Source organism: Loa loa, assembly GCF_000183805.2.
Source record: "Loa loa unplaced genomic scaffold supercont3.106, whole genome shotgun sequence".
Taxonomy (NCBI): domain Eukaryota; kingdom Metazoa; phylum Nematoda; class Chromadorea; order Rhabditida; family Onchocercidae; genus Loa; species Loa loa.
This window is the reverse complement of record NW_018108286.1, coordinates 53303-78918: the sequence shown is the minus strand read 5'-3', so window position 1 is coordinate 78918 and position 25616 is coordinate 53303. Positions and strand designations below refer to the sequence as shown.

At 27.0% G+C, this 25616-nt stretch overlaps 4 protein-coding genes across 4 annotated transcripts in view; 3 read left to right on the top strand and 1 right to left on the bottom strand.

Moving 5' to 3' along the window:
- The window catches only part of LOAG_17637 (hypothetical protein), a gene marked incomplete at both ends in the record, with an annotated part of 3136 nt that extends 1871 nt beyond the window's left edge, over nucleotides 1-1265 (bottom strand). The window contains 5 exons of the mRNA XM_020450299.1: nucleotides 61-214; nucleotides 341-394; nucleotides 662-777; nucleotides 966-1047; nucleotides 1133-1265. Of these exons, the coding sequence (XP_020306040.1) occupies nucleotides 61-214; nucleotides 341-394; nucleotides 662-777; nucleotides 966-1047; nucleotides 1133-1265 (539 nt within the window). The remainder of the gene's footprint in view (nucleotides 1-60; nucleotides 215-340; nucleotides 395-661; nucleotides 778-965; nucleotides 1048-1132) is intronic.
- Nucleotides 1266-6675: 5410 nt separating this feature from the next.
- On the top strand, nucleotides 6676-10286 carry LOAG_04069 (hypothetical protein; the record flags this gene model as incomplete). The annotated part of the gene is made up of 9 exons (XM_003139606.1): nucleotides 6676-6729; nucleotides 6814-6946; nucleotides 7706-7884; nucleotides 7958-8086; nucleotides 8408-8590; nucleotides 8717-8814; nucleotides 8994-9105; nucleotides 9584-9829; nucleotides 10206-10286. The coding sequence occupies 9 exons, from the start codon at nucleotides 6676-6678 to the stop codon at nucleotides 10284-10286; spliced, it is 1215 nt and encodes a 404-aa protein (XP_003139654.1).
- A 143-nt stretch (nucleotides 10287-10429) lies between these two features.
- LOAG_04068 (hypothetical protein) lies at nucleotides 10430-11234 on the top strand (the record flags this gene model as incomplete). The annotated part of the gene is made up of 3 exons (XM_003139605.1): nucleotides 10430-10549; nucleotides 10767-10861; nucleotides 11096-11234. 3 exons carry the CDS (start codon nucleotides 10430-10432, stop codon nucleotides 11232-11234), a joined length of 354 nt encoding a protein of 117 aa, XP_003139653.1.
- Nucleotides 11235-15235: 4001 nt separating this feature from the next.
- Nucleotides 15236-25616, top strand: part of LOAG_17636 (exportin-7) — a gene marked incomplete at its 5' end in the record, with an annotated part of 14361 nt that continues 3980 nt past the window's right edge. Inside the window, 18 exons of the mRNA XM_020450298.1 lie at nucleotides 15236-15257; nucleotides 16107-16198; nucleotides 16570-16707; nucleotides 17078-17168; nucleotides 17618-17793; nucleotides 18004-18069; nucleotides 18858-18995; nucleotides 19329-19455; nucleotides 19817-20025; nucleotides 20276-20407; nucleotides 20697-20869; nucleotides 21530-21695; nucleotides 21974-22104; nucleotides 22422-22637; nucleotides 23009-23153; nucleotides 23449-23596; nucleotides 24209-24276; nucleotides 24598-24686. Of these exons, the coding sequence (XP_020306039.1) occupies nucleotides 15236-15257; nucleotides 16107-16198; nucleotides 16570-16707; nucleotides 17078-17168; nucleotides 17618-17793; nucleotides 18004-18069; nucleotides 18858-18995; nucleotides 19329-19455; nucleotides 19817-20025; nucleotides 20276-20407; nucleotides 20697-20869; nucleotides 21530-21695; nucleotides 21974-22104; nucleotides 22422-22637; nucleotides 23009-23153; nucleotides 23449-23596; nucleotides 24209-24276; nucleotides 24598-24686 (2327 nt within the window). The remainder of the gene's footprint in view (nucleotides 15258-16106; nucleotides 16199-16569; nucleotides 16708-17077; nucleotides 17169-17617; nucleotides 17794-18003; nucleotides 18070-18857; nucleotides 18996-19328; nucleotides 19456-19816; nucleotides 20026-20275; nucleotides 20408-20696; nucleotides 20870-21529; nucleotides 21696-21973; nucleotides 22105-22421; nucleotides 22638-23008; nucleotides 23154-23448; nucleotides 23597-24208; nucleotides 24277-24597; nucleotides 24687-25616) is intronic.

Sequence of the window (25616 nt, the reverse complement as noted above, 5' to 3'; positions counted from 1 at the left end):
AAAAACAAAAAAGGGGGAAAATTTTCAGGAAAAAAAAGGAAGTATAAAATATAAACATACCTACAAGCATCGCTACTTATTTTAGCAAAATATTTCACATTTATTTTAGCCGGTGTATCATGTTCCGGAATTGAAAACGGTAAAGTAGAATGAATGTAACTATATATGAACCATCCAAGTACTTGACGACTTGCTTGACATTTTCCTTGACATTCTGTAACTTTTGCATATTACGAATTTTCAAAGCAAGGAGACAATAAAATGAGCTAAAAATCAAGTTATTAATTAATTTCAAATCTAATTAATACATTAAACTTAATGCTAATAGCATGAAACTTACCACGTAAAACTGTTGCGGAATGAATATCCAAACATTCAAAGATATATCTATAAGCTATAACGAAAAAGTTAAGTTAATTATGAAAGATGAAAGATCAGATTGGTTAATTCAATCTTAAATTTTGTTAATTATACTAATTATACTATAAAGTTTATTGTGCTGGAAAAAAAAAGAAGTGATCTTGATATGTTCATTTTGAGTATATTTTGATTAAATGATTTTTTAATATATTAGTAATTGAATAATTAAATAATTGACATTAATATATACAATGATTATTATAAAATAAAATATTACAAAAGATTAGCTATTTAAAATTACCTGTAAATTGATCAATGCAAAAATACCGGAAACTATCTAGCAAAGATTCAATTCCTGATTGTCTTGAACATTTTCCGGGTACATGATTGGTACACTGTAATACTCCACGTAATCGGCTAAAATGATAATTAGCAAACATGAGTTTATATCATGTTAAAATTAGATTTGATAAAAATGTGAAAAATAAAATTAATAAATAAGATGGTAGACAAAAAAAAAAAAAAATGATGATACCTCTAACATATCTATCAATTTACGTGAAAATTTACGTGTTACGTGAAATACGTTAAAAATAAAAACATACTTGCAAACGTTAACAAATCGCTCATAATGATTTCCGGATACTAATGATGCTCGAATTGCTAGTAAGATTGGTTTTGTGCATTCTAAAATTCCAACAAATAATCAATTAAATCAAAATATTTCTTTCTTTTAAATTATTAAAAAATTTAAAATTTAATGACAACTTACTTAAGCAGCGTATAATTTCTGATATTAATGATCTAGGAAATGTCCTATTAATATTCAAAGTTCGCTGTAATAATTGTCCCATTTGTTGATTTCGTAAAATCATTTTTGATTGTTCATCTGTTATTGTTGTCATTGTTGTCACATGTTGATACTGAAAAGGATTGTCATCCGAATGCAATTTTTTCATATCTGAAATAACAAACTATTCATTTCACATATAAATATTATCAATTTTTCGTGTAAAATTTAAATACTTCAAATATTTTGCTTAATTTTCATATGAATTCCTGCATAGTATTAACAATTCTGCATAGTTTTGTGACAATTTTGTGTTAAAAATAAAAAACAAAAACTGCATAGTTTAGTGACACACACCTGTAAATTGGTTAATTAATTAGGTGAGATTAAAAAGAAAAAGTTTATTAAAGAAAGGCAAAATTCGATAAATTTTTAAAAGTGCTAAATTTTCATGTCACATCTGATCAATTTGTTCATTTGCGCTTAAAAGAGCTTAAAGACGCGCGATTGTCCTATAATTGCATAATTACATTTAAAGTATTTTTTAAGTTGAAAATAACATACAGTACTATTCATTGATATTTCACGTAAATTAATTATTCTTACCTTTGTTAATTACTATAATGATAATGGTAATTTTATACAGTTTTTTTTTTTAAAAAAAAAGACTAATTGTAAGGAAACTAACCAGAAATGGCTATTTGATTGGTGAAAATTGCAATAGCAAGTAAGAATTGAAATAGCATTTTTACATTCGCTATTAGCATTTTAATATTTCTATAAAAAAAAAAAAAATTAGTAATTTAAAAATGGAATTATTAATCGATTAATACATATTTTTCAATTAATAATTAAATAAAAATTGTGTAAATAAGCAAAATAAAAGCATAAATTTTGCTCAAATTGAAAAAATATTAGATAAAAGGGAATAGGAAAAGAAAGTATAGCCTATATAATCAATTTGATGATTAATGAATGATAATGTTTTGGGAAAAATCTAATGCTTCTTTTTTATGATCATTACTCAGATTAGAGATGCGCATTTGGCAGATCAATTTATTTATTTATTCCTAATAAAAGCATTAATCGATTGAAATATTGTTAGCGGTAAATTAATAACTTAATAATTCAATATAAACAAAAAAAGAAATTAAATTTGAATATTCTTTAAAAAAAAAAAATTAAATGAAACCAAAAAAAGATAATAATTCAATATAAAAAAAAACTAACAAAAAAAAAAATTTTTTTAAAGAAAATTTTTTTAAAGAGAATTTTTAAAAAAAAATTAAAATGAAACTGAAAAAGATTGGAATTAAACAAAAATAATTGGAAAAAAATCTTTGTTTTTTTAAAGAAAATGAAATTTTTTTCTAATGCTATTTAAAAATTTTTTAAGTACAATATTTTTTTCACAAAAAATACAAATTTTTCATATAAATTTTTTTTTTTTTTAAATACAATTTAAACGATTAATTAATTTATTGATTTGTTTATTGCTTATATTTTCAGTTTTTTCAAATACAAATGACAATATCTTATAATTGTAGGTATTCTCGAAATTTCAAATTTTCGTGAAAGAAAAAAGAAAAAACAAAAAATATTTTGTAAGACTTTAGTAAAACTATATTTTATAAAACATCATTTTTTATAAATAAGAAATTTATAAAACTTTATAAAAAAATTTTACAAAACTTTTTTATTTTTTCTACAAAACTCTTTTTTTATAAAAGCCTTTTTTTATAAATGACAAAGTATATTAATGAAAATTTATAAAACGAAATAGAAATTTATAGAATTTTTTTTTAGATTTATAAAACCGAATAGAAATTTATGAAACTTTTTTATAAATAAGAAAGTATATTTGTTGCAAAAATTTATTTTAAAAATATTTTTTCTTATCAAAATTAATCGGTTCTTTTTTCTTTTCGTTATTGTTACTTTAATTCGCCACATAATTAATTAATTAATAAATAATTAATTGGTAATGAAATACTTTTTATCGATCATTCATGTTTTCCTTTTTTCTTTTGGAAAAATAAAAAAGGGTTGCAAAAAAAGTAGAAAATTTTTCTCTTTTTTTTTTGTAAATTTTCATTTAAATTATTAAATCTTTTAAATTATCATTTTAAAACAAAAAGCACTTGCAGAGATCAATGTTGATATAAAATGTTCAAAATAATTATTACATATATTTGGCGTAATTTAATTTAACTTTTAATTATCTATTAATTAGTAAGAAATATAATTTCACGATAAGTAACACCAGATTTACTTGATAAATACGCATACGGTAATTTGTTACACGATTAATAAATATAATTTTTTTTATGTATATACGGTAATTCATTACACAATTAGTAATTTTTTTTTATATTTTTGATTTATATACGATAATTTATTACTACACATATATCAATGATGATAATTTATTTCAGTTTAAATTGATATCATTACATTATCATTATCATTATTAACAATTAGTTCAAACACTCATCATCTATTGATCTTAATTATATCTTTTTGATCATATAATGAGAATTGAAAGATCTAAAACAGGAATATCCTTGAATAAATTCAGTTTTTTTTTCGATAATTTAAAAAAAATTAAAATTGATGGCTTTATGCTATAATCAATATTTTGATATAAGTATGCAACGATACGTAAAACTATTTTATAGAGCTTAAAAATTGGAAAGATTAAATTAGTTTACAGATGGTATTATTAGCTATTGTAATTGTAATATTAGTATAATATGTAATTATATATGTAATAACAATTGTGATATTAGTTATTGTATTAAATTGTAGTAATTAAATTAATTAGGAAATTTAAATGTTTTTTAATTCCAATGAAATTAACTTATTTCAATATAGTAATTGTATAAATTTATTTCATTTTTTTTTCTTTTTTTGTTCTAAAACCATTTTTTATAACAATAGAATCTACCGAATTCATTCATCAAAATTCCATTGAATTTACAATGGTCTAATTTAAATTCATCTATCAATAAATTTAAATTTAACCATTGTGATAAATCGATCGATTAATTTTGGTGCTAAAATGATCAATAAAATATGGAAAAAAAATTTGATTTAAATTTGATCTGTTACGATAAGAATATTGTATATATAATTTGTTTTATATTATATTGGAAATAAAAGACTGAAAAAGAAAATAAGGATTTCATATCATTTCGAATATAATCATATCATTTCTTTATATCGTAAATTATGAGAAAATAACAATCGATTAATTTATATTTTTATATTTACATGCGTATTTTTTATTAATTTGTATTCTATAACTTATAAAATGATAATAACAAAATTTTGGAATTTGTTATCGAAATGGTATCAAATATCGGAGTAATTAATTATAGCGAAAACAAATTGATATATTTCATTGTTGTATTTTAATTTTAGATCTGTTCAAGGTTAGCATGAATTCGTTTACTAATTGTAAATGAATAACAATTTTTTTGACATCTCATTATTCTGGTATATTTGGTAACGCTTCTATAGTGGCGTTAATTAATGAGCTCATTCAAAATTTATTCACATACCTTAAATTAAGCACCTGAAGATAGTTAGACTATTTGTTGATACAGGTGATAAGATAGGTGATAAGATAAAAATATACCTCAAATACTTTGAACTTTACACAATTAAAAGTGTTTCTAAGAGGTTTGGCATAAAAATTTGCAACATAATCTTGGAAACAGCATGGTTAGCAATGATCGCATATTTCTGTAGGATACATTTCAGGTATTCCGATTAGCATTTCTGGAAATTGAGAGAAGTAAATTTGACGCTTAAAAAGATTTATCATGTTACAGTACAACAAAAACTTAATTACTTATTGATTGCCTATTATTGATTACTTACATAGTAGTAGTTTAGCGGCTATATGAAAATGTCTTTCATAACTGATAAAATATTATACGATGATAAAATGAATGTATATGATAAGATAAAGTGATAAACTAATTGGTGACAAAAAAAGACGATGTTAAACTTACTTATTGTCATGTTAAACTTACTATTAAATAAATTATGTGTTTAACTTACAATATCAAATATGAAAGTTGATATTTATACAGTATTTCTAGTTTATTTTTGAATGTATTCAAACTGACCAGCAAATCGCCCATCAAATCGTCCAGTTTGGAAACTGACCAGAATATTATCCATCTAGATAGTAATTCACCCATCCTTTATCATTTTGTCACCATCTTCAAATATGCTAGACTTATTATCTTAAATAACAAAAAAATAAAAATAAAAACCGTCTTAAGTAGCAAAAAAAGAAAATGTCACTCATAGCTTTTGTAAATTTTTAAAAAATTTGCATATTTTAAGATACAGTTTATAAATTGTAAAATTTCGCATTAATCGTATTCACTCAGTGTTATTTGTCGTGTGATTGAGATTGGTTATTTCAATCACAAACCTGAAATTAATTATTTCAAACTCAGTGATCTGGTCATTATGGTCACTCCATTTGGTCATCCTAAAATCAGTCAGCTTTTTTTTTCGATTTATTTAAGGAAAAAGAAAAGAAAGAGTAAGAGAAGATGTATTTTTTCCTTGTTTTACACTAAAAGTTTATTTATTTATATAAGGGACTTTTTATTTATTTACTTTTTTCGTAGTTTAAGTAAATAACAAAATTTAATTAATCATAATTAGTTTAAAGTTGTTAAATTAATGTTAGAAATAATTAAGTTGATAGTTCATTAAGAATTATATCATTTTGATAAATTAGGACAATTTAGTATAAACTGCTTGTTTACTTACTTACTTACTTACTTAATTACTTACTTACACAATTAATTTACTTATCAGTTTCAAATGAAATTTGACTAAAAATTAAAATGAATTTCTCATAGACGATTGGGAATGTTCGTCATTAATCGATTTTGGTATTAAACTATTGAATACAATTCCATCGAAACGTCTTAATTTGGCATATTTGTCAGCAGAAGAAATGGTTTCTATCATTTAAAATTGTTTAAAACTTTTCCATATTATTCCTCTTCTTTTTTTCTTTTTGAATTCTTTTCCAAAAATTTATATGGTAGATATTTATCATAATTGTTACCAAAAGATTACGCGTAAACACGTGTGATACGTGATATGTACGTATGTATTTCTGTATTAGATGATAAAGAAAGAAAGGTTTGGATAAAGTGAACAAACTTATCTGATGTTTTGTTTGTATCATTGAAAAAAGAAAAAAATTCATTGTTATTTTATTAATTATAAAATTCTTTTTGGGTTTTCTTTTTTAATTTTAGGAAATTAAAAAATTAATATTTTAAAAATTTTTGTTTTTGTTTTTTTTTACAAAATTATTACCAAAATTTATCCGAAAAGAGAGATTTTACCGGGATGAATCTGAATTAATTCTAGAATATATCGAAATGAAAATTGTTACAATTGAATGATTTTAATAAATAATTGAGTAAGAACTGAATTAAATAATTGAGTCTTTTTTATTTTTTTATCATGCTTTGATCAACGTAATGATACGAACCAATAGATTCCCGCATATAATTTCTCGGATGGACCGGAATCGGGTAAACCGAGGAATGGTTGATTTCTTGAAATTAACTTATAATTGATATCAATGTTTGATTTGTAATACAACTCACAAATTTTAGGACAATTTGCGTATAACATATGAAGAATGGAATCTTGCCATTTCACCATTGCAAATTGTTCGTGGACTTGCAGCTTTGCATATATTAGCTGATGGCAAATGCAAAATTAAACTTGCTAAATTAATTTCGAAAGGTATATCTAATACATATGTATACATATAGAACAAATATTTGAAATGAAATGAATCATCCTAGATATGGTCACTTATAAGAAGGAAAGTTGGTCATTTAATGAAGAAATATGTGATATAAAGAATTGGTCATTTAATAGAGAAAAATTTTATAAAAGAATTGGTCACTTATAAAGAAATGTTTTACAAAAAAAAAAAAAATGAATAATATGTAAGATTGCAAGAATGAAAGAATAATGAAATGGCATAAAAACATTGATTGAAATTTTTTTTTTTAGAATTGAACAATTTTGCAAAATTTACAACAGTGAAATCAATTATATAACAAAACCGGAAGATTATCTTTTGCATTCCGGAAAAGAAAACAGCTTTAATTGTTGCCTGATTAGTATAGACTAGTGATTCTCAATCTTCTCTTAACCAGTGACCACTTTAACTTTTTCATTTGTAACATGAATTAGCAAAATACGAAAATAATAAATTCCGTTTATTTGAAAATAAACTTTAATGAAAATTTAGTTACACTTAGGGAAACATTATAATGATAATAAAAAACAAAAAATAGCCCGGCATGTTTTCTATTTACCGCTCCACCCTATTTTTCACTTACCGCACGGTCCTGTTTTCTACTCACCATTCCGCCTTCTTTTCTTTTTTACTGCGGCACCGCTCGCTTTTGCGGACCGCCGTTTAGAACCACTAATATAGGCAAATATTATTGAATTTCTTGAAATAATTTGTCTTTTCTTTTTCTTTTGCAGCTTTATTTGGTGTAATTGAAGTTCTTGGGAAAACTGTACATGAAGATTTGAATGATCTTTGCATCAATTACTTGAAATCATTATCAAAAGGAGCAATACAAATATATTTTGAAGAAAATGATTTGTTAAAATTTGATAATGAATTAGTGGAATATATTGAAAAATATTACGGTACAGAGGTTAGATTTTATAGTTTGTTCTGAAATGCTATTTCCTCCCCTCTTTCATATCATTTTGTTTGTTCTTTTATAGTCTCGAGAAGCGGAAATGATCGAATTTGAAATGGATGAAAGGATGAAGAAAGAAGTGATACAAACAATGTGCTTCCAAATGAATCCTAATGGACAAACACTCGTAAATGAAATGAATAAAAATATTAAAGTAATTGATTAATTGATTAATTAATTCCGATAGTTTTTAAAATATGATAGTTTTAAATGATAGTTATGCTTTTTATCATTTATCATGTCAATTGTTATTTCCAATGTTACGATATGCTAAGATGAATTATTAATTTTATTTATCATATTAATTAATATTTCCTATCCCATACTAAGATAATTTATCAATTTCATTTATCATATCAATCGACATTTTCTATGCTATGCTATACTAAGATGAATTATCAATTTCATTTATCGTTAATTGATATCAATTAACATTTCTTATGCTATGCTATGCTAAATATGAATTATTATATAGGAAGCAAGTCAAGGAATCGTGGAATATGTTGTACGTCAAGATTTGAAACCAAAACAAAAAACACGTTTAGTACTAATAACAACATTTAATTCGACATTCTATTGGAAACCACCGGGTCAAATACAGGAAGTGGAGACATTTTTTTATGAAACGTATGAGAAAATTACGCAAACACGTAGCATTGTATGCTTAAGTTTAAATTTACTATTTTAATAATATTTTTTTAAAAAATGAAAAATAAAAAAAAAATTGAACAGTTTTGATAATAATTTTTATAGTTTAAATTAAAATTAAAGTTTAATAATTCAGATAAAAGGATATCGATGTGATGGCTTATTTCGTACATGCCTTACCAATGATGGTATACGTGTCCTCGAATTAGATTCTGAAATTGATGATCTTAAAATGTAATATATTATTAAAATTTAAAATACAATATGAATGAATGATAATAATAGGTGAAAAAAAATGGAAAATATTAAAAAAATTTTTTTTTGACTGTATAAATTATTTAATAAAATTTTTTATTTTGGGTAGTTTTTTTTCTTTTTTTCTCATTTTTAGGTATTTTTTTTCTTAATTTTAGGTACCTTTTTCAACCACAAATGCTATTTTCAAATGATTTCCTGAAATCATTAGATGGTAAACAACTACGACATTATATCGATCAAATAAGCCTAGAGCCATTAAGACAATCGGTAAGTTTATCGTATTGTTATTGTCCTTTTAAAATAATTCGGTATAATTTTAATTGTTATTTTTGTAATTTTTAATTAAAATTAATTTTTTAATTAATTTTTTAAGTAATTTTTAATTAAAAGGTAATATCTTTACTCTTCTAGGCATTAATCATTCTATTGTTTCAATTCGATGTAATTTTAATTATTTTGGTAATTTGTAATTAAAAGATAATACCTTTATTCTATTAAGCATTAATTATTTCTATTATTTTAATTAGGTATAATTTCAATTATTACTTTTGTAATTTGCAATCAAAAAGTAATGCTTTTCAATTAAAAGGTAATACTTTCACTGTATTAAGCATTAATTACATTATTTGTTTTAATTGTGATATATTTATTACAAATTAATATTTCTAATTTAAAAATTTTAAATATTTCAAATTTCGTATGTCAAATTGATACATATGTAATAGTAAGAAATATTTAATTTCAGGTTGTAATTCCATGTATTTCGATAAATTCACCTGTTGGTTTACGATCAGTATTTGCATCATGTAATCCATTCTATCATTTTATCTTCAAAAATAAACATCCACAATTTCCGTATCCATGTATCTCTCAAATATTTTCACCGGATAAGGCCGAATTTGGAATGATATATGGGAAAGGTTCACGGGAAAATTATGGTCCAAGTCATATATATCCACTTTGGGATTATTATCATAAAACTAAAATGGTTGTATGTTTAAATTATAATTTAAATTTGAAATTGAATATTTTCAAATCATTTTTTTTACAATTTTTTAAATGGAAAAAATTTTTCAATTGAAAATTTTACAAATAAAACGATCAATTAAATTGTGCTAATTATTAATTTGATTTTTTTTTTTGAATCCGAAAAAGAAATGATGATAAAAAGTTTCCATGAAATGGCAATAAAAAAATTTTAGAATTTTTCGATCATAATCTTTTTATCCCTTATCATTTCTTTTTATCAAATCTTTTATCATCTTTTCTTTTATCATTATTGTCATTATTATTATCCAATAATTTAACTGTTATGATTATCCATGTATACATTGAAATTTAACATCATTCCTCATTTGTTATTATAGGTAAAAATTGGACGACCAGAAATGACAAAAGAAAATGATGATGAAATGAAAGCAATTACTTACAGTCAACGAAGTGATTAAATTTTTTATTTTTAAAATTAATTTTGGAATTTTTTATTTCTTTTTTAATAAAATATCAATTATAATAATGAAAGATAGAATATATTGATTTTCTTTTTTTTCCCTTAAAAAAACAAAAACAAATTTGAAATTTTATTGTAGCAATGAAAGATGAAATGACTGAGAAAAGAAAACAACGAGTGATAAGTGTTAGTGGAAGGATGATGTTTATTGAAGGTCAAGTTGGAATTGATCGAAAACATTATATGATCGGAATTCTCGGGGTTTTTTTCTTTTCTTTCTTTCTTTACTTTTATCACTTTTTTTTTTTACACATTTATTTGTTTGACAATAGCTAAATTCATTTTCTTTTTCTTTTGATGATCATCTATCCCTCCTTGCATAATACGGGGTTTTTAATAGCTTATCAATTATCAATAGATCGTTTAATTTATCATTTCAGACAACGAAATTTAACAAAAAAAAAAAATTAATTTACAGAATGGAAATGATGAAAATTTTGATAGTAAACGAATACTTGATTCAATTGCTAAATCAAGAAAATTCAAAAGGAACAAACGAGGAATTTTGAATAAGTATTATTATTTTGTAAATTTGAATTCCACAATATGATGTTTTCTCCTTTTTTTTTCTCAGAGAATAATCGGATATACAATCCGTAGCGGAATACGGTTAAATGATTAGTTTTGCATATATAATCCGTAGCGGAATGCGGTTAAATGATTAGTTGCACTAAGTTGCACATATTTATATATGCATGCATATATGTATTTGAATATCCCATGTCAACCTTTAATGATATGTCATAGGCCAAGCTCAGATAGAATATTTCAACCGAAGAAACCACTAAAACAACTATTGAAAAATACAATCAAACAAATGAGAATTCAACAGGATATTAGTCGAAAAAAAGAATTGCCACAGGAATTGCCACAGCAACAAATGTAATTAGCGCTAAAATCAAATGTTACACTAATTAATTAAGTATTATTTCTCGAATTTTCTGTTTATTCAGTTGTAATTAAACTAAATGAATAACTTATTCCACATTTATTCTATTCCATACTATTCTTTCTATTTTACTCTATTTTTTTTCTTAAAATTTCGAATTATTTAATTTTAATTAATGAATAATTTGTTTCATTTTTTTTCTTAACATTCACAGAATAATATGCTTATTTTAAGAATTATTTTATTGTAAATATTACATATGAAATTTACTAAATATGCTAGGTATTTCCAATAATTATATTAATTAATAACAAGTATTTTCAAAGAATTTATTTTTCTATTCTATTTATTGATATTTTTAAAAAAAAATACAATAATAGAAAATATATAATAATGTTTTCCTTTAAAATATATAATAATCAGGAGAAAGTGATAATTACTTATCAGTACATTTGAAAAGTATTTATCATGATTATATGAATATTTAGTGATGTAAAAAGAATTCAAGCAGATCATCAACAAGCAAATCCATTGATGGAACAAATCAACAAAATACTAAAAAAGATGAAAAACACAAATTGATGATAAGGATGATGATGATGATAATAATCCTCATGTTAATATTAATGATAACAGTAACAGAACACAATCATCCATGTCAACATATTCGGTGAATTTTATTATCAAATATGATAAAAGAGAGTATGATAATGTGATAAATAAGATAATTTTAGCTTTGGCTTAACCTTAAATTAATTATTTACAAATAATTTTAATCAATCATTATAAATTTTGGTAAAGGCATTAATTTCGTTGTTTTGTATAAGTATTAATGAACGAATGATGTCAATATTTCTTAAGAGTTAAAGAAGAAAAGATTGATGAATCAATTAGCAATTAATTCTAGATTAATTAGTCCAATGAAAAGTTTAATTGTAATTAAATTCAATTATGAGAAATATGATAGGATAGGCAAAAGTTGAGGATATTTTTTCTATTCATTTGTTGACAAATATAAATTGTATTTTAGAAACGTTCCGCAGCGGGCGCAGAAATTAAAAAACAAAATTTAAAAGTAAATTTTTTCAAATTTAAATATTTCATATAATAATATATATGCAAAACTTTTAGCATACATCTTTTCATCATCATTATCTTTTATCAGAAAATGCTGATAAGAATTGATGATGATGATGATGATAATGATGGTGATAAGGATAATGATTTTCATTCGATTAAAATTTTTGAAACAAATTAGCTCAAGGATGAAAACTTTATGTGGTATTTCAAAGGACCAAAGATCAAAGATTAAACGATCATAAAAGAAGCTACATTAACTTTTCACTTCATATCGCGATCATTGCTTCTTTTCCTTTTTTTTTCTTTTGTTTTAAAACGGTATATTTTAACCTTTAACCCCTATCTCGCTTCTTTATACTTTTTACCGCATCCATTGCATCTTGAATATTTTGAAATTCTGGTATTTCCCGATAACCTAATATGTTATTTTCTTGTTCTTTGTTTAACAAAAGTTATCATGATTATCATTTTAATTATGATGTCATTCAGATTATTTGCTGATAAATATTTTTATCAATTCATATTCTGATTTATAGATAATTGCTGGAGAAATTTTAAACGATAAAGCAATTGGAAATTTGAAAGAGAAAGCTTTACAAAGTATAATTTTTCAAAATTTTAATTAACAACTTTTGCTTAATTAAAACATTTCGCATTATTATTACCTAATTTCTATTTCCTTTTTTGGCTATTTCTTACATTTTGAGTATTTTTTTTTTTTTTTACAGAAAAACAATTAATATTTCGTCTTATGAAAGGACCTGAAATAGCACTTGCTGATAAAATTGATGTTATCAAGGTGGAACGAGATGAGACACCTTCTATTGGTACATATTTTATGGTCAAAGAAAAGGAAAATCAAATTAAAGGTGACATTAGATAGTATAGATATAATAAAATTATTAGTTGGCATCAAATTTTTTTTTTTCATGAACTTAAAAAAAATGAAAAAAAAATATAAATATATATAAAAAACATAAATATAAAAATGTAAATGTTTTTTAAATTCACATTTCATTTAACCAAAAACAAAACAATTCAACTAGCTATACTTAATTAATCAATCAATTAACTTATATTTAAATTCAAATTTTTGCTAAATTATTTTCGTTTCAACAAATTTTTATATTAAATTAATCGTTTTAGTGCTAAATAATTTTGAACAATTATTAAATTATTTTTAATTATTAAATCAAATATGAAATCAAATATTAAATTATCTTAAATTATTAAATCTAATACTGAATTATTATTAAGAGATACAAGCGGATATCATTTTTGATACACCATTCCTTTATATGATTGTTAGCAAATCAGAAATGGGACGATATATTGTTGCAAGCATGGGACGATTCGTTAGTTTTCTTTTTTCTTTTCGATCTTTTTTTTTTTTTGTAATTTTAACATGCAATAATTTAAGTTAAATAATTTGTGATTTTAAGTTAATTTAACTAAAATAAAGAAATTAAAATAGATGAAAAATCCTAGATTTAGAAGTATTTGGAATCTATCATTCCCTATTGTTTATTTAATTATTGAATTATTTACTCATTTAATGATTTTCTTGAACTGATTTTATAAAATTACCAGTTTAATTTATTTTAATTCTTATTATTTCATTTACTGATTAAAATGTTTGAATGTTATGATGGTTATAATTACAGACAAATATATCAGAAATAAATCCACCAGAAAATATGCATCGCAGAGATATATCAATGATATCAACAAATGATAACAATAATTGAAATCTATTAATTGAATTATTTCGAATTAGACCAATCATTTTAATCAATATATCATCCTAAAACGTGATTTTAATTATATATCACCTAATAGATGATAAGAAAAATTAAAAAAGAATAGAATACTTACATTTATCATGTTAGAAATAAATCGTTATCATCTATTGATAATAACTACATCTTTCTTTTGCCATCTACTTTTATTTTATTTTTTCTTTTGTTTTCACCTTATCACTTCGCATTTCTTTTTTCAGTTTTGAATTTTGATTTAAAAAATTATGAATTTAATTCAGTTATATTAAATGATAAGTAATGATGAAATCATAATTAATTATTTCTTGTTCTCTCCCAAAAAAAGAAAAAGATAACATTCTATGATTTTTTTAATGAATTAAAATAAAATGTGATATCATTGCTTTCATATAATAAAATTGCATTAAAGCAAAAAAGTTCCATCAAACTTTATAAAAATATTTAGATTAAATTGAAATTGAAATATTGCAAAGTCTAATTTTATTATCAGATGTAAGAAAATAATTTTTCACCAACTGAGAAATGGTTAATTAAAATTAATTAAATCACTAATAATTGTAATAATAATGGATAATTAAAATAATGAAAGAAATAATATATGGAAAACGATTAGAATATAAAAAGCGACAAATGATTGATAAAGAAGAAACAATAAAGGAAACTTAAAATGCAATAACAGTTTACGATTTCATATGAAGAGCAGTACAGTAACTATAAGCTACAGTAGTTCATAAAAAATTAAAAAATACAGTGTGATATGGTTGAGATCATAAAAGATTGATCATTACTACACGTTTGGAATTTTTTTTCTGAATGGATAATATATTTGATGAAATTTATGGTTTTGGATTCATAAGATTATTTTGTAAATGCTATCAATAAATTGATAATTTTTGAATACAAATGCTCTCTTCAGGACTACGGTATGACTACTGTTACTGTAATTGAAAATTAAAGTTTTTAAGAAAGAAATAACTTGTGTAGCTGGCAAAAGTTCACTTTACTCTTCCAATGGTATTTCTAATCTTCAAAGTTTGAAGATATAAGCTTATTTTCATAGCGCGTCTAGGTTTGGGCGGTGTGGTTTGTTTTGGTTTCGTGCGAATTTTCAGCTTCTGTTGAAAGCAATGCTGTGAGAGGATGTCGTCAAGGGATGGTGTAGGTCAAGTTGGGCAAAGGATCAGATTGAGTTGAGATAGATTCTTAAGACTATATTAAGTTTTCACAGAGATTTCTTCCCTTTACTTATTTACCAAAGTTAGTTTTTGACCTGTCCAAAATTTTCGATTTTTTTACCCCTAAATTGCCCATTCATTTGTGTAACTTAGGCAAGTTTCAGTCCTAAAATGCAATGAAGTTAAGTAAAGTGTGAATTAATAAGATGTAAACAGATGACATCGACTCCATGTGTGAGGGATTGTTGATGGTACTGATATCAATAAAAAAAATTATAGTACTAATAACATATGTCCCTCAAAGGAAAGAAAATAACTCTCTCCTTTTGGGTGGTTTTTTTCTTTTTTTCATTTTTATAGCATCGCATAGCTGGACTTATCTCTAATCTCCTGAGTATTTTGTACTGTTTTCGTTTTAGAATTCGGAAATCATGATGACTTTTTGACCCATTTCAAAATCCTTTTAAATTTGGAATTACAAAACCATATATTTAGGAATGACTTTGGGAACTAGGTTATCTGCATAAGGAGTAATGAAAGTTGTCGAAAATACTGTTACCTTAGAATGATATAAGACTTGAGTATACCTGAAACGAAAGGATCTTAGATTCAAGTGTATGCAATAAAAAAGTACCACAGATTTGAATATCCGTAGAGAGAAAAAAATTTTGCATTGAAACGTAGGTAAATTGATTTGCTTATATGAAACGGAGAGGGAAATATGTGAGGACAGAAAAAGATTCGTAGATTTTTCAACATTTTTGTATTTTAGCGTTTCAAGAGTTTGTTTGAAAAAGTGATTTCTAATGATGTTTTTGAAGGGCAGTGTTTTTCAGCCTTCACCCAGCGGTTTTCACAAGGATCATACGTCAAAAAAGTGTCAGGAGAACATTTGCCACGACACGGCACTATGGATACTGAAATACGGGTATTCTTTGCTACTTATTAAAATTTCATAAGTAAAAAAGCCCCGTTTATAGCATGAGACGTTTTATTATCAGTTTATTGAAACTCCATTTATGTATGTCCGCAATAACTTATTCTAGGTCGTGTTTTGAGAAAAATATAATTGCAAAGGGAATAGGTTTCTGTGGAATTGCAACTACCTGGGAGTTGGTTTCATAAAATGCATGTTTGTTCTCAGCTGGATTGTCGGAGGAATTATCTATAGATTTGGTTCACTTAAAATTATTTTTAGCTAGGAGTTCCCTGTATTTAAATGCATCTAAGAGAAATGAAGATTTCACTCATTTCTCAAGATAAAATGTTATTTTAATAGGTCAAAATAGATATTTATAGGCGCTTGACAATTTATGTAAGGTGTTATATGAAAGTATTGATGGTACGAGAAGACTTCAAGCAGAACAAAATTTAGCCGAACTGACATCTTCGCCCGATTGCTTGAGGCGATGTATGTTACTCCTTCAAAGCGGAACTGTACGTTATATTTATGTCAATCTTAAAGTAACTTAATGAAGTGGAAGCTTGAATTGAACTTTTGTATTTTCATAAAGACGAAATATTATCCTCTTTTCTCAGAAAGATATTTTGCTAAAAAGAGAAGTTTTTTTTGAAGATACAATTTCCAGTTTTTTTTTCCTACATCTTGGAGTTCTTTACTTTTTCTCAAATTTCACTATTTTGAGTGAATTTTTCGGAATACGTTGGTTCTTTGATTTGCATATTTATTAGATGTGAATAAAGATTGTAATTTTTTTATTGCCATATTAATGTACCATTTATTTGTTCCTTCATGCTTTAATGTTGAATTACATAAAAGTTTTAAATTTTAAGTCCATTGTTTCAGGCACCGTTCGCTCATATAGTTGCCAGCAATACACTGATGAAATTACTTAGTTCAAAGATTGGCGTATCTTTACAGCAACGATTAGAATTAAGTAGGATTTCAGTCATTTGATTTTGATAAGGTTAAAATAAATCTAAGGGAGATAAGACGGATTCATGGTTTGACCTTCAGGCATACAATATTATTCTCTTCATGGTATCGAACATTTAGCCAATCCAAGCTAGACATTATTTACAATTAACAACTTCCCTAACCAGAGATGAACAAAATGAAAACTGCCGAAAGACCCTAGATGAAGAAGCGTCATGAATGCAACGAGATTTGCACTAAATGTCTATCATCTTTCTTAGAAATTCTCGCAGTATATCTCTTTTGGCTTTATGTACTTCTATCTATACCATTTTTACCGCACTACAGTTAGAGTTCAGGTCAGATTTCGTGGGAAAGATAGATCAAATTTTCAACCTAATGTTTTAAAACTAAAGGAAATGAAGTAAACTTCAATTGTGCTAGCTATTTCTCGATAATTTATGATTCCAGATACATACTTACTTCATTATTTGGATGAACGATCAGCAGCATTGCCGCCCTTCGTGCTTTCCTCGCTGTATCAGTTGTTTGCCAGAATAACAAAACTCGGGTGGCATGATTATGATATGGATAGCCAAACTTTTCCGTTCCGTGAACCAGTTTCTACAATTATTAAACTCGCAGAAGTAAGTACGAGCTTTTTTTTTCTCTAATAATCAAAAGCTTTTAATTTCCTTAGTTCTGTTTGTTTAAGGAAATCGAGAAAGAAATAGTTATAGTTGAGAAAGAAACAAACTGAACTGTTCGGAAATGTGATATGAGTTAATAAGTTATTTTTATTCTTTATTTGGACATATTCTGTTTAAAAAATGGTCAGATGTGTTCTCTTCTTTCAGAAGAATTCAGATAAAGGTCCACTGGCCGTGCAATTATTGGCAGTTTTAGTATCAGACATAAATTCGGTGAGTTTTCGCGAACTTTTGGCGTATATATCATTACAAATTGTTTCAGGAAATTTCACGTTGAATGTTGGAGGAAATTTTTGTGATGTTTAACCAATATTTTTAATGCTAAAAGGAATTCGTTTATGTGAAATTGCTTTTGTGAATAATATCGTAATTTTAAATTATATGATAAAATGAGAAAGGAGGAGAACAACGCAAGACGGAATTTTCTAATTGGGACTTTTGATGATGTGGATATAAGCTGCACAAATGATATGTAATGATTTTCTAGTCGAATTTGTAGGCATGAATTTTTTTGGATTTTTATGTTCCTAGCATGTAATTTTTTTTCTTTTTCTTGATTTGATGATGAATCTGATTGATCTTTACCTGTTTTTATCTATTTGTCTGTATATTTAATAATATTCTGGAAACCCTAATGATTTCACCAAATTTATTTGTGAAACGAATTACTTAATGTGGAGCTTCTAAAATGTTTGGTCATCTTCACTATATTGATTTTTTTCTTTTCACTATATTGATTTTTTTTATATTGCTATATCCACTCCTGAATTTCTCATAGGGCGTGCAATTGGTTGCTGCCATATGGTTCTTTGTTATTATGTTATTCTGCCCTTGATAGCTAAACAGTTCTAGTGGTTTTTCGAATTATTGCATGAAATCTTTTTGAAACAGTGCTCGATAGAATTAACGAAATTTCATAGACCTTAACGTAGTATTTAAAATAATTAGTATAGTAAGAATCGACCTCTTGAAATATTCGTTTTGAAAATGAATATTTTTAGACCGTTGGTTTTGAGACCATCACGAAGCAGCGGAAGACTGCGTCAAGTTTCCGTGACGGATATTTATTCGACATATTTGAATTGTCAACATCAATGCTTCGAAAAACTGTGAGTGGTGGGAGGATAGGTGAAAGAGAGGTATGCAATTATTAAACTAAGTATCACAAATTCATATTTTTAACGGTTTAAAAATGGCTTAGTTTTTGTAGCCTAATATCACACCACATTGGAACACATTGTCGGAAGCTTCAGATAAGTCGAGAGGCGAGTTGATAGAGCTGGAAATGAAGTATATGAAATGTAGATGAGTTACATTATTTTGCATGAACAAATTTATTTGGTTTTTTCTTTTTTATCTGCCATTTTTGTTCTCTACTCGTAGCAAAGTGATTTCATTTGATCTAGTTTGAAAGTGCGGAAAGATTGAACTTTAGAATTATCAGGTTAAATTGGTAAATTCGTCCTTTTTAGCTATCAACAGTAAGCAGCTTGTTACAGCTTTCTCTAAATTGCCTTTCTTTTGATTTTATTGGCAGCTTAGCGGATGAAACAAATGATGACAATGCAACTGTTCAAGTACCGACGCTGTGGAGGCTAGGTTATTTTTCGCATTACTTGGCATGAAGAAATTAGACATTGACAAATTAGACAAGAAATTAGACTCATTAGACATTGAGAACTATTCAGTCTTAAACCTTCCCCCTTCCATTTAAGATTGCTAGAATTACTTCAATCTTTTAGGATTTTGAATAAGCCTTTAATACAATATACAATTGTTCGGTATATTCATACCTCATCTGACTGTACTATTACTTTTATTTTACCACCTAAATGTATTTTGAAGAATTGCTAGGCATCGATTTATTTTTCAAATATTTCTGTTTGTTTCGAAAAATATATTGAATGAAAATATCTCAAACTGTGTTGCCGGATAAAAGCAGAGTCATTTTCTATTTTAGCATTTACTGATGGTGAATTAATAACGATGTTTTTTCGTTTGTACAATGAATTACCTATTGAACTGACGACACGTGTATTGCAAAATATTGTTCAATTGAGCTCCCTTCGGCGAACATTATTTTCAAATCCAGAACGACAGACATATTTGACACATATCGTCAAAGGTGTTAAAGGAATTATGGAGCAACCGGATAAGCTTCGACAACAGGTACTGCTGAAAAATGTTGTGTACTTTAATTGTAATTGTGCTGACTAAAATATATTTGATGTTATATAGGCAAAATATTTTCTACATCACAGTTTTCTTGCAATTGAAAACGTCAAAATACCTTTGTTAATGTGCTAGAGTCACATATAGAGGTTTTAAATTATTTGAATAATTTGTCTTTAGTTATTTTAAATTTCTAGTTTGTCTCTTGCTTTGTGAAGTTTAACCTTTTGCGTGGCTTGTGTTTTAGGAGAGTTTCCATGAATTTTGTCGCATTGTATCGCGCTTGAAAGGAAATTACCAATTGATTGAGTTGATGAAAGTTGAAGAATATTCTACAGTTATTGCCCTTTTAGCGGATTTCACTGAGCAAAGTTTGCGGGTAGGTTTTGATATCATGTATTTAAGTTTGCGGATGCAGTTATATGTCTGATGTTTGGCTACTCACTTTTTGAATCACTGACTACTTGATAGGAATTAAGGAGGGATGGTTCAACAGTGGACTTTACAAATCTTATCGGGAATCTTATTTTGTGGTCATCCAAAGCAAACCGTTGTCCCTAACTAAAATCCGAACAAACCAAAATAACTCTACTATTTTGATGGAAAACTGAGGATTTTTGGTTAAGCTTCTATGAGCTTCAAAAATTCATGTTTGATTTTCATTTCAGGCTTATGAATTCTCAGCGAATAGTACTTACTACTTATTATCGTTTTGGCAACGTATGGTTTCATCGGTACCGTACGTGAAAGCAGCAGATCCACATCTGCTCAACTTATACTGTCCCAAAATTACTGCTACTTATGTGGAAAGTCGTTTGCAATATGCACGAGCTGTTGCAAGGTCCATTCATCTTCACGAACAACACATTTTTAGCAAATATATGACGATATAAATTTTTCCATTGATTTATATCGTCGTACGTATCAGTTTACACCTTGGCTCTGTGTAAAGTGTGTTTAAATAAAGGACTTATTGAGCATTTTATCGCTACCATAGAGTAGTAAGGAATGAGATACCTCCTTTGATTAGAATCATTTTTTTCATGAAAGGCTTAAGATCACCGAGATGTAGGAGGAGAAAGATGTAGCTGATGAGGTGTAGGTATAGGAGGTTTAATGATCTGGTCAAGAAATTAAGATCTGGTCCTAAAATTGAATAAGAACGCGGTTTAGTTTATATAAGGAAGGGATCCATCCATTTGCAGTGGTTCTGGCTTTAGGAGAGAAACTGTATGTGAGACATACTGAACCTGTGGTAGAAAGATTACAACCAAAGTTTATAAAACATGGAAATGCAGATATCATCACTTAGCCTTATCGCTTTCCGATTTGTTGCTTCTTGTGCTTCTTGTGCTTTTTCAAGGATAATTTTAGTAGATTTTTTGATACTTAAATTTTCAATAAATCTCGTTTTTAATTTTGAAAGATTCTGTCTGATCTACCTCTATTGTTATATCATTTTTAAATGTCTACAGTGTTTCATATTTCTGAATATTTACAGGGGTGATATAGGTGACGATCCATTAGATGACCAAGGTGCCATCCAGCAGGTTATGGAACAGATTGCTATCATTTGTCGTTGTGAATATGAAAAATCAGCGGAATTAATTGTGCGCCTGTTCGATCATGACTATACGATATACGAGCGTTCAGCCAGTAATCCGCCGGTATGTGTAAAATTCAGTTCCAAAACTATCATGAAGTTCGTTCCCTAATGAGTTTATGGAAATTCTACCGAATTTATGAATTTTAGTCGAAATTCAAATTATAAGCAGCAAATTTGACTTTGGTTATGACGATATGATTACGACGATGTCCTCCCGATGTTGTAAAAGTTCCAAGAAAAATTTTTGAAGCAAAAGAAAAACATTTAACAGAAGCATCACTGCGGAAAGTCAGAAAACTTGTCAACCAAAGTTTAGTCATAAAATGCATCTAATTCTAGTCGGCTGAAGCACGTGAGTCTGTAGCTTGTTTGACATGGTTAGTAACGATAATTGGAGCAGCAATACAGGGCCGAGCATCATACAGTAACTGTGAAGAGCATGATGTCGTTGATGGAAATCTGATTTGCAGGTTAGTATCTTTATGTCTTGCTGTTTTTAGTTGTTATTTTTGAATATGTAATGTTCGCCATGAATTGGTAGTGAAATTTTCTTTACTTGAACAGAAATTTGAAATTTTCTAAGGACTGCTAGAGTTTCGTCCATATAGAAAAAAAAAAAAAATAGAAATAAGATTTAACTCTACTGCGTAGCCTTGTATTTTCCTAATCTTCATTATCTAAGTTTTCCTTGTTCGAATGTTTGGAAACCAATATAAGTAAAACTTTATTCCTAATCAGGATTTGGACTTCTATTTCAAGGACTGGATGAGTTCTCTTTTTTTTTCAGGGTGTTAAAACTTATGGAATTGTCGGATTCACGACTTTCAACTGGTATGCCAGGAAATTTTAAGCTTGAGGTGGCATATCTGTATATGTTAGATCAATTTAGAAAGATTTATGTTAGTGACCAGATCCAGAAAATTAGTAAAGTGTATGATCAGCTCGAGAAGAATCTTGGCTTACAGGATGAAACTGCTGTAATTACTATATACGCTCGTAAAATGTAAGTTTTGCTAGTGTAATTTAAACTGACTTTTTACCTTGCTTTTTATTATATTGAAACTATCGTCTTGTGATCTTGCATGCAGGGATAGATAATCAGCAGTTTTTAGTTATTTTTTTATAACACCTTCATTGCTATTGATGTGACTTCATTTTTAATACGACCCTGTGCTGTCCCTTCCCTCCACATGATGAAAGGAACTAGTTCAAACCATTCGGTTCAATTCCTGGTCAAGTTTTCCGCCGTCCAAACATTCGATATCGTATTTATTGCAACATATTTATTGCCATTTTACTTCATCTACATATATTATTAAATGTCAAGCAACATGTATCACTGATTATTAAGTAATGAAATAACAATCATTGCAGTATCACGAATCTGAAATATTGGGGAGCGGAGGAGAAGTTGGTAGATGACAGTTTAATACTACTTAACGAGCTTTCACTCGGTTTTTCAGCTGGTCGTCGCTTGATGCGATTACCTGACATACAGCTGTTGTTAAATAATCATTCGGTATGTGTTATTTTCCACTGATAATTAACTGTTTTAAGGATTGGATAAATAATGCTAAAAACTAAGTTATCTGTTCTGTAGATTTTGGTTCGATGCAGCTTGAACTGGATAATCAATATCCTTAAATAGCCTAAATGTTTAACATAATGGAGAATTTGCTGGTACCAGCACGTACGAAATACAATTTGAACTATTTGACTGTTTTTTGGATTAATAAATGATTTTGATTTGTCCATAAATTTTGGTCGAAAAATTTTTCTGTATTTCTCAGCATTTGAACAGTTTTAATCTTAAGTGTGAGCACTTCTCGTTTTTGTCTTCGGAAGCTGATTTGATGACAATGCGATCGCGGACAACATTTTATGCCTCGTTGATGCGCTTGTTATGTTTGGATTTAAATGACAACGATGCGACGTTTTATTCATTCATGCAACCTTTGACAGGTTTCTTCCTTCCATTTTTGTTTGATTATGAAAAAGCAGGTTTGTTACTGAATCATTCATTCCCGGAATAATTTTGTTTTGTGAGGTTATTATTTATTGGAATTACTGGTATATGCTTCATGTCATTAGGTTTTTGATAAGTACAGAATCTTTTCAATATAATACATTCAAAATTGAATATTGCTTATTGAACAAAATTGATTATTGGACTTGAAGTAACGTACTATTTTCGTCTTCCTGATACACCAATCCTTTTCTTTTTTGCGCTGATATTATACCCTTCATTTTATCGTTTTTAAATATTAATGCAAAGTAGGTAACAAAATCATCTTGAAGCGAACTAGTTTTTCGCATTGTATTTTCGCCACAGTTCTTAACTACGACTGTTTACTAGTGTAAAATTAAATTTTGGGAAATGGAATAATGATGAAACAGTTGCAGAAGGGTTTAATTAACAACTAACCAATATTTTTTCGTTCTAGGGACTCATAGCTTAGCTTAAATATTTCCATTGATAGGCAGAGGTCTTGGATTGTTAATTTATTGTTAAACCTTGCAAGTAAGCCTTATTGACTGGCTTTTTTATTTATTCGCGAATAAATTGAATTTTAGATGCTGTTCGAGAAATTTATGATGTTTTTGCGATGAGTGCACCAACGGTTGATCAGGAACGTGTTAAGGTTTGCATTAATTTGATATATACTAAATTTACCATTACTAAGGGTAAAACCTTTGCCAATAGCTACTATGTCCTTAAGTAATTTTGTTCTCTTTATTTGGCAGTGTTGTTCTTCACTAATATTATAGGAGCGAATCCAATACAGTGAAGTTCAGATCTGAAGCTGGAGTAAGAAGTCGATTAATTCTACAGTTTTTATGCATTGTCTGTCATTAGAAGATGGGAATTATCTCTGGAACATTCCCCCAGCCAATATAATGTCATAAGTTGTAATTAGTGTAAACAGATTTGTTCATTATGATTTTCTTGGGACATTTTGTAGCGTGCTGTTGTTGGTCTTTGTCGGGATCTTCGAGGAATTTCGACAGCATGTCATACGAAATATGTTTTTTCAATGTTATTCGATTGGATGTAAGTTTTCAAATGTAATTGGTAATTTGATGTAGGTTTCTAAATGTTATATAGCCAAAGTATAGCAGCGATACTACATTTTGGAAAATCGTTGTTTACTGGGTAGAGCAATATATGGATTTAAATCGGTCGTATAAAATGTTGCAGGAGCTGTTCGGAAATCATGATAAGCGGAATCATGATAACTCTATTTTAACGTTTAAATTAGACCACATATCCCTCGTCGTGTAGTAATCCATTATTTTATGTTAAAAGAATTGAAACGATTTAGATCAGACGTCTTGTTAAAATATTCCTTACAACACTCATGAATCTGTTTCTTATTACGCTGTTTTGATAAGTGTTCTGTCAATAAAAATAACTTTTCTGGTTTTCCAATATCTTTTTTTCTCTCTTTCTTCTCTTAAAATATGTGTTTTTTTCGTCTTAGAACCAACCTGTGAAAAGCTGAAATAAGACTCATCATCCTATTTAAATTATCCACAAACAGATTGCCGTCTGCCTACTTTCGAATGTTGTCGATTTCGTGTACAGCTTCTTCCTTTTTAATTAATAACTTTTACACTTTAAATATCAATTTAAAGCAGTCTTTAGCGTAATCAACTGTTAGCATAAAGACAAAAAGTATATCAAAATTATATTTGAGTGATTTGGAAGTTAAACGAAAATAAACTACGGTTAAGCTTGTCTGTTTGATATACGGTGTATATAATCAATACATAAGTTTGAGTAAACTTATCAATAGAACAAACTCGAAATACCTTTAAATAACGCAGTGTATATATAGAATGTGAAATTTTTGAAATTTTAGGATTAAAACTGGAAATTAATATGATTTTTCAAAGTCCTTCTAAATGATTGAAGTAAGTTTTAAAGATTAAAAAACAACAATTAACAATAATGAAATCGATTGTATTAGTAATAATTCCT